The following is a 16,592-nucleotide window of genomic DNA, read 5'->3' as shown; positions in this document are numbered from 1 at the left end:
TGCATGTGTTACTGGAGATGTGATATATTATAAGAAATATGTTTTTGCCTTTATGCTTCATGACCTCCTGTTCTCCCTAACGCTCTCTTTCTTTCTCTCTCTCTCTCTCTCTCTCTCTCTGGCCTTTTTTTGTATATTCGTTTCTTTTTAGAGAATGAGTGACTTTCTCTCCAGAGAGGATGTGGCTGCAGTGCCAGAGCGGAGCAGTGTTAACACTGGCTTTGCTGGGGGGGGCTCAAAGCAGTCGGTAGCTTTTAGTGAGACCCCCGTGCCACCCGCCTCAGAGCCTTCCCCCAGCCGTGCCTTTGGTGCTTCCTCCCTAAGCAGCGAGGAGGAGGAGGAGGCGGCAGCTCCCAGCCTCCCCGCGAGTGAGGAGGACCTGAGATGTGGAAAGGGGGTTTGTGCAGATGTGGAGAAGGACTCGGAGCTCTCTGAGCTGGAGCCCCCCCCCAGCCCTGCCGCACCTCCCCGGCAGCCCTGGGGAGGAGAGGAGGAGGTGGCAGAGGATGGCGAAGACAGGTTTGCCTTTAGAAAGCTAAACGGCGAGTGTCACGACGCCGACGTTAATAACGGGCTGCCGGCAGTCATTCGCTGCTTCCAGGTAGTGAGCTCCCGCGCCTGCTCCCCACCCCGGCTGGCTTTGGAGCGGGAACCGAACACTGCAGCAAGCAGATGCCACAGACCCCGAGAGGAGTTGTCTTTGCTTGGCTCGGACTCATGCTTGGAGCTAATTAGCTGGTTAATCTCCCGGTCGGTGCACACAAGTCCCTCTCAATTTATCTTTGCATTAAATACAATTTAAGCACAATGCCCTTTGCTTTTCTTTGATCAGAGCATCCTGTTGCATCCTCCAAAAGGGAAATATTTAGGCTCCAAAGGCATGTAATTTTAGTTCCTTAAGGTTTTTGCTATCTCCTGCTGTACCGGAGGCTGAGCCTTAGCGCAGCAGAGCAAATTCGAAGCGCTGTCAAACGTGCTTTTACACTGTGAACGTGAAGCTTTGACATCCCCTTTCTGCTCCCCATCATGGGAGATATTTTTGCCTGCTTCAGTGTTGATATTAATTGCTTATGGTTAAGTAGGTGCCCACTTCCCCCGCTAACAATCACGGTGGCATCTGTCAGGTTTGGGGACGGTGAGCAGAAATCGAACCCTCTGGGAAAACCCTGTGGGTCTGAACTAACTCTTGTCTTCTTCCGGGTAATTATCAGGTGGTGGAACGACTGATTCCTCTTCCCCCCTCCCCATTTCTCACTCGAGATGTCGTGTTTCTGAGTTGTCTGACATTGATTTAATAAAAGTTAAAGACCTAGGGTCTGAGGAGGATTTTTAATAATACTGTGTTTCACTTGCAGTCAGGATAAAGCTTCTTAGCTGTGATCACGTCTATTTGCCCAGGGTTTGTGTTAATCTTGACATTGTCATCAGTAGACGGGGGTCATCTTTTACTGGCAGCTGGCAATGAGCTTCTAGTAATTAGAAAGTTAGTGATCAGTGGAGACAGTATCTTAGTGGTGTTGTGGCACACTGGTGAAGCCCTCAGTGCCTCGCTTGGGCTGACCCGAGGGCACAGTGTTGTGGCTGGTCCGGAGGATTCTTCTGTCCGTTTAATCCTCACGCATGATCCCTGCCCTCTGAGCAGTGTGTTGTCCCAGAGGCTTCAAAACAAAGATTTCCAGGCTAACCTTGGTTCCCACAGTGCTTTTATCAGATCAGTGTCAGAACATTTGCCAGCGGCTTGGTCAGATGTAGAAATGCTAACGGGGTCTTTACGGGGATGTTTTTAACCCTGTCTCATAGCCACCGCTAGTGAAGACACAGACGGTCACCATCTCCGACGTGTCCAGCGCTGTCAAAAGCGAAATTCCCACAAAAGAAGTCCCCATCGTCCACACAGAGACGAAGACCATCACCTACGAAGCTGCACAGGTAAGGTGTGTTCCGATTAGTTTTCCAGGGGCTTAATTAAACTCAAGTAAGCATTTTGTTTCCAGATCCTCTGGATGAGGCAGCAGCACCTGCCTTTCTCTCAGCATCCGAGTTACAGTGCAGATGTTCACTGATGCTGTGGACCCTATTTCCAGGTGCATCTGCTATTTTTAGAGGAGCATAGGGAGTGTTTTCACTATGCCAGAAGAGTTAATTATTTTTTCAAGATGTGTGTGCAAACAGAATTTATCTTCAGCACTGGTGTAGCTACACCCTTCAGCTTCAGGGTGTAGATTTGGTTGTACGGAGTCAACCTGAGTTGGCTGTTTCTCTGCAAGATACGCCCTGTTTCGTTTTCCCCAGCTCTCCTTGCTGTTTATGCCTCTTCAGAACTTGGTTTATAAATGATTTGATTGTCCTTTAGGTTTTGAGCCTGAAACAGGTTTAAAGTTTGGTATAAAACGCAAGCAGAGTGGGTATCTGGTGATTGGAAACTAGAAATGTTAGTGGAGGGGTACCAGCACATGCAGGGATGGTTTCATTGTTGAGGTTAAAATTAACCCTTAAGCTAAAGTAGGTTTTATTTATGTATTTGAGAATTTGGAGCCTGTGTTAGCTTGGGTCTGTCATAACTGTGGTTGTTGGAAGCAGCCCATGCTCTGCTGTTGGAGTGCGGTGAAGTTGGATGCAGCTTTGGGCGCGGGTATCCCATGGACCTTGCCTGTGTAATTTGGGATTCCTGAGGAATCCTGCGGCTGCTCAGCATCCTCCCGGATGAGTAGAGGGGTGTCCAGACATCGCCCCGATTCTCAGCGAGTCACTAGCTGAATAGAGGAGTTTTGCTCTGGTTGCTGCTGTTACCGTGTCTAACTGGGAAATGAGGACCAGTGCGTCCCCAGGGCTGGGAGAAGGCTGGAAGTGCAGCACCGGCTTGTGATGATGGAGATTTCTTCCAGTCTGTGGGAAATAGTCCCACCTTGTGGTAAGTCCAGATACGGTCCCACGTGCTGCCCAGCCTTCCTTGGTGCTGCAGGGCCAGGGAGACACGGCCGGGGGTGACTTGGTTTAGGTTTTTCAGCAGAACTTGAAAGGTCGAGTCGTGCGGGCTGGGAACCGAGTAACCAGCTAGAAAAGTTCTTGGTTCAGCAAGTACCTGGACGTCCGTTGCTCCTGCAGAGTTGAAAGCGAGTGATGTGGAAGGTGTCGGCAGGAGGAAGGACGGGTTACAAGTCCCTTCTGAGTCAGGTTGTGCTCTCTGGCTTTGTGGATGTCCCCAGACCCAGGCAGGTGTAACCGGGGAGAGGTGTCTGCTTTGGGCTCCCTTTGTGGTCCAAGCACGCTGCTTGGCACCGAGGGGCATTGACCAGCTGTGTGCCCACATTTGAGTGTACCCCAGCCCACCTGGGCTGAGGGGTGGCAGAGGTCCTCTGTGGGGGATGCTGTGGATCTGTGCTTCTCCAGCCTTAAAGCCCAGGGGCTTTGTGCTGCGCCGTCAGAGACCTGCACGGTCCTGGTGCAGCTCCGCTGGCTGCGGGTCAGCTCGCTCCATCCCGCGGTCCACGGTGGAGAGGAGTTTGTGCCCTGGGATTGCATCCTGCTGTGTCGATGTGGTGACCCTGCTTCTGTCCACACGGCCCACAGAGGCTGACGGCCTGTCCTTCTGTCCCACAGACAGATGGTGGTAATGGAGATATGGACCCTGGCATCCTGCTGACTGCTCAGACCATCACTTCGGAAACCACCAGCAGCACCACCACCACGCAGATCACGAAGGTAACAGCACGGGAACACGATACATCAACAACAACAAAACCAGCAACATGATAGATGGGCAGAGTTGAATAGCAGGGGGGAAAAAAAAAAAAAAGCTTTTGAACATTCCTTTCATAAAATGTGATTAATACCTGAAACAAAGCACGAGGGTCCCAGGTCTGCCTGCACCCATTTGGGACTGTGGATTATACGTTGATTTGCAGTGCAGCCTGTGGACACGGGCTCTGACTGTCCTGTGGGATAACAGGGAAGAGCTGTACTGTGAGTGAAAGCTCTTCCCTGCCTCCGTTCTGAGAAAATGAATATTTGACAGTTTTCCTTTGAGCAGCAGCAGTTTCCCCCTGTGATTCTGATGCCGTGGTATGGCGGCAGCGTTTGGTAACGCTATTTTTGGATACCGTCTTTAGAGAGGCAGCCCCAGTGCACTCAAATTCCTTTCCACTTCTAGACTAATGGCAGTGTTTTGCTTTTGTACTAGACTGTAAAAGGTGGCATTTCAGAGACGCGGATTGAGAAGAGGATTGTCATCACAGGAGATGCAGATGTAGACCATGACCAGGTAGGAGCTTGGATGCGGTCCAAAAGAGCTTCTTAGAGCTGTCACAAATTAGACAGACTGCTTTTCCAAAGTCAGCTTCACCAGAAAATAACCTAGGGGAATTTTACTGGGGTAGAAACAAAACTTCAGAAGTGATTTCTGTAACGAATAGCCTTTTGACAGTATGCAGCTGTGTAGCTGGGCAAGAAGAGCTTAATTCTGTTCTGAAACTGGTGTTGGCAGCAAAGTTTTGATTTTGTACAAGTACAATGTTAAAAAAAAATATATCCACAAACCCCATAAAATAAGGTTTCCGTGACGTCTGGATGATATGCATTTATTTTCTTATAACTCTGAAACACTATTGCTGCTTCATAGTGCCAAAAGTAATTTTATAGTGCTCAGCACCTGCATTAAATCTCATCAGCTTTATGTGAAACCTTTCTGATGAGTCAGCCTCATTGGCCTCCAGCATGTGTTGGAAGTGATGATTTTGTCATCAGAGAATTATACTTTGAATTTAATTTTAGTTGCAAGTATCATGGGGCTGGAGAATATTCGTATGACAAGAACTAGTTTAGTAATTCCAACAGAAAATGTCTTGACAAGATGTCCAAAATATGATCATCACACTCGCTGGAAGAATAAACAGGATTTGCTTAATTGCTCTCATCCATCTTCTACCATGGGGCAGTGGAGAGATGTGACATATTCTTAGAAAACAGCTTTTTCTTCCAGAAATAATCTTTAATGGCACCAAAAGTCACCAAACTGTGCAGCTGAAGCGGATTCACTTTTGTTTTTTCCCTCCCCACAGTTAGGAATAGTCTCTCACCCCCCCCACCCCAGCCCCTCGGTGGCGTGCTCTGAAACGTGCCCTCTTTCAGGTTCTAGCGCAGGCGATAAAAGCAGCCAAGGAGCAGCACCCGGACATGTCGGTGACCAAAGTGGTTGTGCACCAGGAGACAGAGATCGCGGAGGAGTAGCGAGGCTGTGTAAGTAGCAAGACCACGTACAATGCGTGATGGGGGCTGCTCTCCGCCCCGGGGCGGGGGACTCGATCTCCGTGCACGGTTTGGCTAAATATGGTCAAAGTTTAAGCAAAATTATTACTGTTAGTTGATGACTCCTGCTCAGGCTGTTCTTATTAAATCATTTAAGGCTCATGAAGCAGTCACAAATACAGACAAATCCTGCTGTGGAAGTGAGCCAAAATTGTCTCAAACAAGCGGCGTGGCTCCTGCGATGCAGCTGTGCTGCCTGTGCAGGCACCTTCGATGCACCAGCAGCACACTGGGCTATAGGGGTCACGCAGACCCCTGCCTGCACCAGCGCCAGGTACCCGCTGAGCTGGATCCCAAGCTCCTGACTTGCCTGGAAAGATCCCTTTTCTGCAGTTTTGATGATTTGGGGAAAGAGCTGCTGGAGGAATCCCAGGGCTCTGCCCGCACATCAGTGCTGTAAAGGTGTAAACACCCGCACTGGTGATACTGGTGTTGCCCAGGTCGGTGCTGCGCTGCCCTGCCCTGCTGTGTCCTGCCTCATCCTGACAAAGCTGGTACTTTCAGGGATTCGGGAGGTAGAACGAGAACAAATTAGGCGAGAGGAGAGACAGCAATGGTTTAACAGACGCTGTGGTCGAGCTTTTTAACTCTCCAAACCTAAATCAAAACGGCACAGGTTTCCCAAGGGTTCCTGAGGTTGCAGCTCTTCAAATACGGCCCATCAGGGATGGGAGCAGGGTGCCTGGTGGCTCTGAGCCGGAATTCACACCGGCCACTGATGGTCACTCACCTTCTGGTTTCTGCTCGCCAGCCCCTTCAGGGAAGGGGGCTCCTCTCTCTCCCAGAAAGCTGCTGCCGGGAGCTGTAACTTACCGTGCGTGTCTCTTTCTAGGAAGCGTTCCTGCCAGACACAACACCAGGAAAAAGAAACCCAGCAAAACTACCAAGAAACTACCTGGAGCACAAAGACCTCGGATTTACAAGACTTGACATTCAGAGACATTCATATCATTTATTAGGAGTTGCGCTTTTTCATTTTACTTGGGATTTTCCAGACTCCACTGGATCCTGTCAGATATAGGGTTTTGTTTGTTTTTTTTTATATATATATTGTGACAAAAGTATGCCATATTTCTAACTGTACTGAATATTTTTTACAGGTTTTCAATTTTGCATTCCCTCTCACGCATAGCCTCTTCAGATACAGACACCCGACACACCTCACAGGGCTCAAAGGGTCGCTGTTTTAAGTCGTATTTCCTCCGCCTTGTCAGGGATAACGGAGATAAGCCACATCCACGCATAATTCCAAGTGCAGGATCCCTACACGCCTTCAAAAAGCCGTGGGTCCTTCTGCCGGGAGAGTCAGTTTAGAGCAAGTCAGACTTCAGTTTTGTGCAGCATTTCCGATTGCCTCTTTATTATTATTATTATTATTATTTTATTTTTTAGCTCTAGGGAGCTTGAGACTCCAGCCGCGATACCTGGGCGTGCAGGGCAGAGCTGCTGCCTTCGCTCCGACTTTCCTCCCCGTTGGGTTTCAGGCCCCCAATGTGTGAACACAGTAGGGTTGTGTGGTGTAGCCTATGCACACATCTTGATAGTTGACTAGATTTAAGGAATACTGGAAGTTGCTTCAAGTATCTTATACTGTGAATTTTAGAGCTTTAAGAGGACTGTGATAGCATCTCGCCTTCCTCCTGTGTGTCTCTACCGAGTGCTGCCTACCTGTTTGTGTTTTCTAGATGCCGTTAAATTAAAAAGCCCTTAGAAGCGTGCATTTAAGGTGTTTGGACTCTGAATGCTATTAAGGTAGGCTTATGCAGCATTCACAGTAACTGATTTTTTTTCAGTGTCATAGTTTTTCACTCGTTTGTGTTCATGATTTATAAATTAGGGGGTTTTTTTATAAGTCATGGGTTGGGTTTTTTTCCTCCTCTCACAGTGCTATTTAAAGCTAAACGCATTACCTATATACCAGGGCATCTATCGTACTATCATTAAATTTAAAATCCTTTAGACAATCCTTCCTAGGCCTGGAAGCTGTATTTGGAGAGGCCGAACAAGAAATTTTAGGAGGTGCCAGGTGGTGCTGGAGCCAAGCTACGGGGAAGGTGCTGCCACCCCTTCTTCCGCGCCGGCATCGGGGCTGGGCTTCCTTGGGCATCGTGGCCACCTTGCTGGAATGAGATACCAGGGTTAGTGTCTGCATCTTTAGGCTGAGCTTGCAGACCACCGGCCCCATCTCCAGTGTGGTAGAGATGACCAGAAGATGACTTCTTTGCAGCTGGATGTGCTTCGCTCTGTGGCACCGGGGGCTGAGTTCCCGCTGCTGCGTTATGAGCTTTGTGGAGATGTTCTAATCATGCCCTGGTTTCTCCTTCCAGCATTTAAATTTAAAAAGGAAAAAAAAAAACCCAAAAAACCAACCCACAAGCATTGTAAAGATTCTGCCCAGACACTTGTGAACACTTTAGTATACTTTGAGGTTGTGATTTCTTTTTTTTTAAATATATATATAGTGTGGCACATTGGTAGCCGAGGGCATGGAGTGCTCTGCCGCTGCTCCTCAGTTGAGGATGGGAAGAAAATGGCAATAAAGAAAAAAGCTCTCTGCTATTATGAATTTGAATAATGTGTTTCAGAAGTCACTGGATTTAGCTCAGGCTGCAACGACTCGCTGTTTAACTGCAAACAGCTTTCAAACTACACTGGGGCTAGTGTAGCTTCTCAGATTCAGGTGCAATTTTAATTAAGCTGTCAGTATTGATTGGAGACTTACACTGAAAACGCTGGAGCTGCTGGATTTTTGCTTTCTTTGAGCCTTGCTGGCCGTGAATCCTCCTCAGCCTCCAGTATTCCCACGCCAGTAGCTGCTGCTCTGGGTGCGCGCGGTCCCTGCTGGTGATGCTCTGCCCTCCACTGGGTACCGGGCATCCGACTTGGGATTTAGGGAGTCCTGGGCTCCACAGCTGTAGCGCAGGGATTAAGTCTTCCTATTTATGTCTGAACAGCCCTTCCCTTCCTTACTCTGCAACGCGGATCCTGTAACAGGTCTGTGTCCCTGCTGTCCTCAACTTAGCTTGCCTTAAATGCCCGTCATGCTGAGCACCCCTCCAGCAATGTCCCTTTGCTGGGAACTTAGGTTTTTGCCGCTCTGCTCCTTCCTTCTCACCCTGTAGCAGTTACCTGAGGAGTAAACGGGCACGCTGAGTAGTCATTTAGAGTATTTCCGAGCTTTACTAGACAAAGCCAGCGTGATGAGTTTTGTCCGTAGCACTTAAAGACTGTCACAACCTGGGTGTTCAGTTGGGGTGAGCACGATGAGCAGGACAAAACACCCTGAGCAGGGATTTCTGGGGTGAGAAACCTGCTGGCACGAGAGGTGGTTCCTTTCCAAGAGGACCGTGGCTGCGCACGTCCCTTTTTAAGGGCACATAGACTAGAATAACCCTAATTATTTTTTTTCCTGGATTTTGGGTGGACTGTTTCCAGGCTGTTCATTCTCGTGCTTCCCCTTCTAAGTTCTTGCTTCTCCTTGAGTATTTTAAACAAGTTATTGCCTCGTCTGACCTTTGCCATCACGCTGCTGTCTGACCCCACGTGGGATTTCCAGCCCTGCTGCCCCTGCGCAGCCGCCTGCGTGCAGAGCCCGAGCCCGGGAGCTGGATGGCAGCAGCAGCAGCAGCCTGGGAAGAAGATTAAGAGCAGAAGAAGTTTCTTCCATCCTCGGCCGGGGCCGTGGGGGGGCTACCCACACCCCTTCCACCTCCGACGGGTTTTTAGCATCCTTGGCTCTTAGCGTGCTGTGTCATTTCTAGGGACAAACCAGCAAAGGAAGGTCTATTTATATGAATGTTCCCAGCTCTTCCTACTCTACAAATTCACCCAGAGACTGTCTTGATTGTATAATATACATTATATGGAAGCTATTTATATATGAATGAATGTTTTTATAGAAAGGAAGGCAAGGAGCTCATGTTCTCCTCCATTAAACTGGAACGGCAGCTCTGGTTGCCAAATAGCAATCTCTGACCAACGCAGCAGTGTTAGCAAAGGACTGACTGATTTCTGGTTTTAATAAACTGTGGTTTGCTGATTTTCCTAATTGTACAATTACTTTAAGAGGTGGTAGTGTCCCAGCCTTAGAGATGAAACTTGTAAAAAAAAAAAAAAGTAAAAAAAATTTAAATAAATAATTTAGTTGAGAATATGAAGGAGCTTTGTAAAATTTTTTTAAGGCAATTGTGAATTGTCTAGGCTAGCTGTTTACACTCTTCTTTATAAAAATAGGAACTTTTAAAATTGGCAGTTCTTTATAGATCAACTAGTGATGGGAGCTGTTATTTTGGACTTTCGTAGTAAATCAAAGGGAAAGTTGCTGTAGCATTTAGACAGACGTAAGTGTTTAGTATTGCTTCTTGTATTGCATTTTTCAATAAATTTTCAAACAAAACTGTCTCCCTGGCCCTGAAGCCTTTTTTCTTCTACTCACCCTCCTCCAGATCTCTCTCCCCAGCCCCGCGCCGGGCTCTGCTGCCACCAGCTGCGCTCTGTGTGGCTTCAGATGCTTCAGCCAGCTCCCAGCGGGGCTGCCTGTGGGACCAAAACCCCCAGAAAGGGCCAGAAGGGAGCCCCAGAGTCCCAAGTTTTCCCTAAAGCATCATCACTTGATATAAAACCCTTGGAGCTACTGGATTTGAGGTGAGCTCAGGTGAGGGTTTCTGCTCCGCAGCTGCTGCCTAATGGTGAGCGAATGTGATGGAACTGGAGCAGGGGAGATGTCCAACCTAGCTTTTTTTTTGGTCCTGTCACATTTTTTCTCGCTGCAGCAGCCTTAGGAGGATCAGAAATACTGAGCAGAAAGCTGACAGGGCATCTTGGCCACCAGCCCAACAGAGAGCAAAAGCCAGTTGGTCCAGCCAGAGACTGGGAAGGGGATGGGAAGAGCATCCCTGCAGGCAAGGGCAGCCCCCAGGCTGGCTGCTGTACCATCCCCCCGTGCCTCAGTTTCCCCAACAGAAGAGAAGGGTTATACAACCCTGTTGTCACTCATGCCCATGTCTATATTCATGCACGTCTATATTTGCATACTATAAGCAACCTTAGTTTAAATTGCTCCAGAGATGAGCCATTGCATCTTGCTGACACCCTGCCTTTGGCCAGTTTGCTTTCATTCTGCTCCAAGTATTAAATCTCAACGTACCGTAAAGCAAAAATTACAAAGGGGCCTCAGCAGTCAGCCCCGGATATCTGGGAAACAGCCACTGCCGGAGCTGCTTTCTGTAAAATGTCACAGCAACTTGATTTACTTGTAGCAAGGAGGCAGAGCTGACCATCACGTTATTTCCCCAGGCCAGCATGGGCTGCTGCGCACGGCCGGGGCATCCTGGGCTCTGCGCCTTGTCCGACCCCATTAGGGTCACACAAAAATGCACCTTAAATAACCCTGTCCCGGGGGGCTGGGGCTCACGGGGGTCCCAGCTCCTTCAGATAATGCGTTGGCGTGATGAGCCGCAGCTCTAAAGACATCGCGTTGGGGAGCAAACCACCAAAACACGGTTCCATTACTGTGCTCGGCTGCACTTCGGGGTGCCGGTCCCTGGCTCAGCGGCCAGTTGGCCAAGGCATCACCCACACTGTTTGATGTCACCCAGGAGCATCTCGGAGCTGGGTCCCAGCCCCTCCCCACGGCTCCCGGCTCAGCACCAGCTCTGCTCCACCAGTGGCACCGGGGAGCATCCCAACCGGGCTGTGCCGGAGTCCAGCAGCATGTCCTGGCTCAAAGACCATCAGCCTTGGGACTCCCACCCCCGGTGAGGGGACGCTGGGCTGATGACCGTCCCTGCTGCCTCTGCCCTCCCCAAGGGGCTCCCAGCCCGTCCCCCCCCCCGGCACTGGACCAGACATGCTGCAGGGACATTGGTGGCACCAGGGACTTGGTCCTACATGCCCCTCCACCACCGTGCTTTGCTGGGCAGGACCATCGCCAGTGCAAGGACATCCATGGCACAGGGGACATTTAAGCCCCATCCAAAATGCCCAAGGGAAATTTGTCCCCAGCTCATTTCCCCAGGGGACAAGCGCTGGGACAGCAAACACCAACCACCGATGCTCAGCTGTGACCCTTTGCTCTGCTGCCGAGCCCTGGGGCCATCAGCCAGGAGACCACCATGACTGGAAAGGCTTCTCCTTAAAGCCCCCACTGCTTACAGCCTCCCCGGGCTGGGTGTCCCCAGGGTGCCCTTACCCCCCCTCCCCAGCCAGAGTGGCGCAGGGTCTGAGCCCTATTGCTCCCCTTTAGCCCCGTGCCTCAGTTTCCCCCCCTCCCAAACTGCAAAGTCTGCCAAGCCTAGAGCCCTGCAGCATTTTGCCTGGTTACAAACAAGGGAAAATATTAGGTAAACAAACACCATGGCAATCTAGAGACATGAAAATAAAAAAAAAAACACCAAACCACCCCAACCCCCTTGTCCCAACAGCAGCAGAAGGCAGCAGCAGCAGCACACAGGCTCCCCGGGGGGCCTGAGCCCGGGCTCCTGGGTGGCCCCATGCCAGCTCCAGCCCCTAGATCCCACACCAAAGGCAACGGCTCCGTCTGAGAGGTCTCACCCTTTGGGAAGGAGCCACAATAGCCCTTTCCCTTCATCACCCATCTCCATCCCTGGTCCTTCCCCAATGTCTCCATCCCAGACCCTGACCCAGGACCCGAAGGAGTCCATCACACTGGGAGGAGAAAGTTCCCATTCAAACACCAGCTTGTTCCAGCTCGGGCTATTTTTAGGTCATTCCTCTCATTTCGGGGGCTTGGGCAGCCAGTCGTGTTCCCGGCGGGTCACTGGTGCCCCAGGGTCAGGGCTGCTCTCAGGGCCCAGAGGGGAACCACTGCGGGAGCCAGGCAGGCAGCGGGGTTGACTCCATCCCTTCTAGACGGGAGAGCCCAGGGTGGTTTAGGATCTGGGAAAAACAGGGTCGAAAGGGAGGAATTGCATTCGCAATGAGCCAGGTAGGACACACTGAGCTCGACCCTGAGCTCCGTAACTGGGAAAACTGAGGCGCAGGGGGGAAAGTCAAAGCCAGGGGCAGGGAGCAACCTCCTGTCCCGCAGCAGCCGGGTCAGTGGCACTGGGTTCACCCGTTTTGTCCCTGACCCCCCAGGTAAGCCCCGCTGCAGGATGCCAGCAGCTCCTCACTCCCCCCTGGCTCTAAGGGCTCAGTGCTCCCCCAGGAGCAGCCCCCCACATCGGCTGGGGCAAGCAGAGCATCCCTATTGCTCTGCCAAGCACCCTGGGACCTCGCCAGCCCCCGGGAGGCTGGAACACCGAATCAACAAGCGGGATGACACCCCAGTGCACCCCAGTTGCTCCACACTGGCCTTCTCAAAACACCACAGACCTGAAGTGGCATCCCTGCTCCATCACCACCTTGCCTACCCCTCCGAACCCCCGGAGCGGGACAGCAGCAGCTCCACGGCCAGAGTCTGGCCATCCCGTCGAGCAGGACACACTGGCTGGATGTGTCCCACTGCCCCTGGTGAGCAGGGGAATGTGCAGAGCCCTGGGGTCAGGGCAGCAGCAGGGACCAGTTGTGCTGGTGGGTGCAAACCCACGCGGTGGGTGCGGCACCGGCACCCAGGGCCATCTCGGGTGGCTGCGGCATTCAGTGCCATGGGAGCAGATCTGCTGCCTCTCGTCCCCCAAAGGCAGCAGCAGGGCTCCTGCCATCCTGCCCACCGTGGGAGGCGACGGCTGGCCCAGGCTCCAGAGCAGCACGTCCCCACGGAGCCACACGCGGTGACTTTTGGATGTTCCTGCCCCACACGCTGCTCTGCCTCCGCAGCAGGAGACCTTCACGGCACAAGCTCTCCCCCACTGCCCCAACACACACATCCTACCAAGCTTCTCTAGACGAGACAGTTTTGCAGGAGCAGGAATGGGCTCCCAAAGCCCAAATTCCCAGCCCTTAAATGCCCCAAGCCCCAGTTAACCCCTTGCATGCCAGACACAGCACTTTATCCACAGATCCTTTCCTTCCCCCGCTTTGCCCCCAGCGCTCCCTGATGGGCTCCAAGCCAAAGCCCCAGATTTGGGCTCCAGCTCCGGCCACACTCCGGCACTCGGCTGTTGGGACAGCACACATTGTATGGATGCTGGTAACAGTGGATGGAGGACTCTGGCTTTGGAGCTCGGCTCGCCCCATCCCACCCAGAACCAGCCCCCAGGGATCAGCCCCACATTGCTCAGCCTGTTTCTGAAGCCAGGAGAAACGTACAGAGCCTGGGGTGCCAGAGACCCTATGCAGGATACCCCCAGACCCACAAGAGCCAAAAAATAAAGCAAAAAAAAATAGATCAAGCAACTACCCCCAAACCCACACCAGCTCCAGCCCTGGCCTGGCTCTCTTATGTGCCAGGAAGCACCAAGACGGATGCCCTTGGTTTGGTGCCAGCTCATTAATGCAGAAATGCACTGTGCGTCTCACTTATTTCCCCTTTTTTAAATAAAGCATCCAAAAGCGGCACCCTATATACCTCACCAAAAGGCCACAAGGCATTACAGCCCCAGAGAGCGCAACCACACCCCATCTCCCCCACTTAGGGGTCCTCATCTTTAAACTTCAGGTGCGAAGTGCCGCACTATTGCTCATCACATATTGCAACAGCCCCAGCCTGGAAAGCCCTGACACTTCATCTTCCCAGCGCCTCGGCAAAGAGATTTATAGCAGAGAACACTCACCCGAAATAATGTACCAGCATTTGCATTCCCTGGCTGTACTGCAAGTGCACGGCTGCTAGCAGAGTGCTTCCCTTCGCCTAGACTTTAAATCTTAAGGACGGACTTACTGGCCAAGCGGACTCATGGCTGTGGCTTCCCTCGCTGCGGAGAGAGGAGGAGAAGGAGGAGGAAGGGCTGCAAACGAGCCCGAGGGCTGGCAGCTTGGTGGGACCTGGAGGGCTGAGCAGCGTCAGGTGTGTGGTGGGAGCGACCGTCCCCCAGCTGCGGCTGATCTGGCTGAGTGCGGCGGTAGCTGTTGTGCTCTGAGCTTGGGGTCTGGATCCTTCACAGTGGGGATCTGCTGCTTCTCCACGTGGCTGCTCCAGCCCTTCTCTCCCTGTCCCCCACTTTTTTCCCCTTTGGGGGATGTTTCTTGGGCCAGCTCCAACCCTGCCCCATTCTGCACAGTCCCTGCCTCCGGCTCCATGCAGGTGCCCTGTTAAAGAAGTGGCCAAAGGGCTGTTGTTAACGGCCTCCCTTCCCCCCCACCCCCACCCTAGGCACAGAGACGTCCCAGCAGCAAACCTGGAGCCCCACCAGTACTGGCTGGGGTGGTCCTGGGCACGGGAGACCCTCTTACAGCGTTGGTGGGGTCCGCGCCCTCCCCAGAGCCCCTCTCCCACACACAGCCTATGGCAGTGGTTTCCCCCAACCCATTTCCCACCTTTTGTCTATTTTTGGCCCAAACTATGGCTGTCCCATAGCTACCTGCCAGCCTAGAGGTCCCTTGGTGGGGGTAATTGCAATTAGTGGGTCCCTTGCCTCTTCTGCCTGCATCTTCTGCCACAGTGGCCCGAGGGCCACCCCACGGTCAGCCTTGGATGTGTCAGCACTGGGGACAACCCCACTATCTTCTTTTGCTGGTGTTCTTGGTGAAATGCCCCTTCTCTTGGTAAGAATCTCCTGCAGGAGGCACCTCCTGGGGTGGGGATACGGCGGTGGGTGGTAATGGCTGGGTTTTAATCCATAGTTTATAGAGCCAGTCCCTGGGCAGGATGAGAAGACACCATCCAGCACCATCCTGCATAAACTGCACAGCGTGAGGGCTCGAGCCCTTCCAGGATGCTTTAACTTCACAGCTCTGCAGCCAAGTGGGGTCAACGAAGAGATCCAGGGTGGATTTTCCTGCTTTATTTTTAAATTTCTGCTTTGGACCCAGATCTATTCCTGCCCAGTTTTATTCCCAGCACACTGGAGGGACAGCGTAGGGGTGACAGAATCCACAGCACCCATTTGTTGAAACCAGCACTGTTAAAAAACCCACATGCACTCTTGAAACCGTGTCCACAGGCAGAGCTGAAGGTGAGGGATGCGCAGATGATGCTTTCCCCCAGAGAGAGCATGGGTCTTCTCACTTGCCAGGTTAATTAATCAAGCAGCTTTGCATTTTTAAATGATCCCTACATGGCTCAGAAATGCCTCCCTGGAGGATGCTGCTGAGTTGGGCAAGAGGAGGATGCTGGAGCAGGCGTGTGGTCCAGGCAGGAGACACAGAAGGCAGGTTCCCCTCTCCTCCCACACTGTTTGCCATGTTGGGTTGCAGCCGCTTCCCATAGTCAGGCTGAGCCCCAGCCAGAAAACAAAGGGAGAAAATTAAAACAAAAGCCCCCAGCCCTGAAATAGCTTCTGTGCAGCTCTCCGCGGCATTTCAGGCTCCAGTTCCTTGCTGCCAGTTCCCATAGCGTGGCCCAGGGCCCGGCGTTAGCTCTGGCTGCAGCTGGTTAAGCCCAAATGAAAAGTTATTTTCAGATAAAAACAACCTCCCGGCCGGTCTCCTGGGATGCTGCTTGGGGGCAGACCCTGCTGGTAACTTTGTTGTTGCTGTTTATTGCATTGAACCAGTGCTCAAAAATAATTTTGAGATTAAGCAGCCAAAAAAATAGCTGAGCTATGGGCTGGTATCGCTCCCGGTGAAACCTTGGGGGGGCTACTGACCCCCAGACCGCAGCTGCTGGCTGCATCTCGGCTCCCCTGCAACAGGAGATGCTGGTACCCAACTTCTTTGGGAGAGTTTGCACGGGAAACAGAGACAGCCTTTTCTTGTAAAGCTGGAAAAAAACCCACCACTGCAGGGTGTAGGGGTTGCTTTTTGGGAAAAGAGGGGTTCAGCAGCCCTTGGGGGGGGTGTCTCACGTGGGACAGAGTGGGAGCTAGGCGGAGGGGCACAGGGGAAGGTGGAGATGGGGCTGGATGTGCCCCAGGCAACAGAACCTGAAGCGGGTATCGCTCCTGCTTGAAAGGCAAAATAGACATTAACATGAAAAATAATAAAAATTAAAGCAAAACATGGTGAGTTTTCAAAGGTGGGGGGGATGGGATGTTGTGGGAACCCTGACTTCCCTAAACTGAATGTGTGTGTGGGGGTTGTTTCTTGCGGGCTTTAATCTGCCTTTTCCCAGCTCCGGTGCTGAGGCTGGTGGCAACGTGGAAGGCGATGAAAGCCAGGTGAGAGCCAACAGCGGCGCCAGCACAACCCGCCCCGGCTCCCGCAGCCCTGTCCCTGGCACCAGACCCATGGAGGGACAAACCTGGGTGACAAAAGCCCCTGGCCAGGGGTGCCCCCCCCCACCCCCC

At 52.1% G+C, this 16,592-nt stretch overlaps 1 protein-coding gene across 28 annotated transcripts in view; it reads left to right on the top strand.

The window, feature by feature from the left end:
- Positions 1-9,705, top strand: part of EPB41 (erythrocyte membrane protein band 4.1) — a 96,133-nt gene extending 86,428 nt beyond the window's left edge. For 23 of the 28 annotated variants that reach the window (XM_080379095.1, XM_080379086.1, XM_080379085.1 and 20 more), the window contains 2 exons: positions 152-750; positions 1,801-1,929. In XM_080379095.1, coding sequence (XP_080235221.1) covers positions 152-750; positions 1,801-1,810 — 609 coding nt within the window. In that variant the 3' untranslated portion in view covers positions 1,811-1,929. Of the gene's footprint in view, positions 1-151; positions 751-1,800; positions 1,930-3,600; positions 3,703-4,180; positions 4,262-5,127; positions 5,236-6,136 lie in introns of those variants that run through there. The other 5 variants (XM_080379094.1, XM_080379093.1, XM_080379079.1 and 2 more) reach the window with 2 other exon arrangements.
- Positions 9,706-16,592: the final 6,887 nt, after the last annotated feature.

The sequence above is a fragment of the Falco punctatus genome, assembly GCF_963210335.1.
Source record: "Falco punctatus genome assembly, chromosome: 3".
Lineage (NCBI taxonomy): Eukaryota > Metazoa > Chordata > Aves > Falconiformes > Falconidae > Falco > Falco punctatus.
This window is presented reverse-complemented; position numbering and strand designations above follow the sequence as displayed.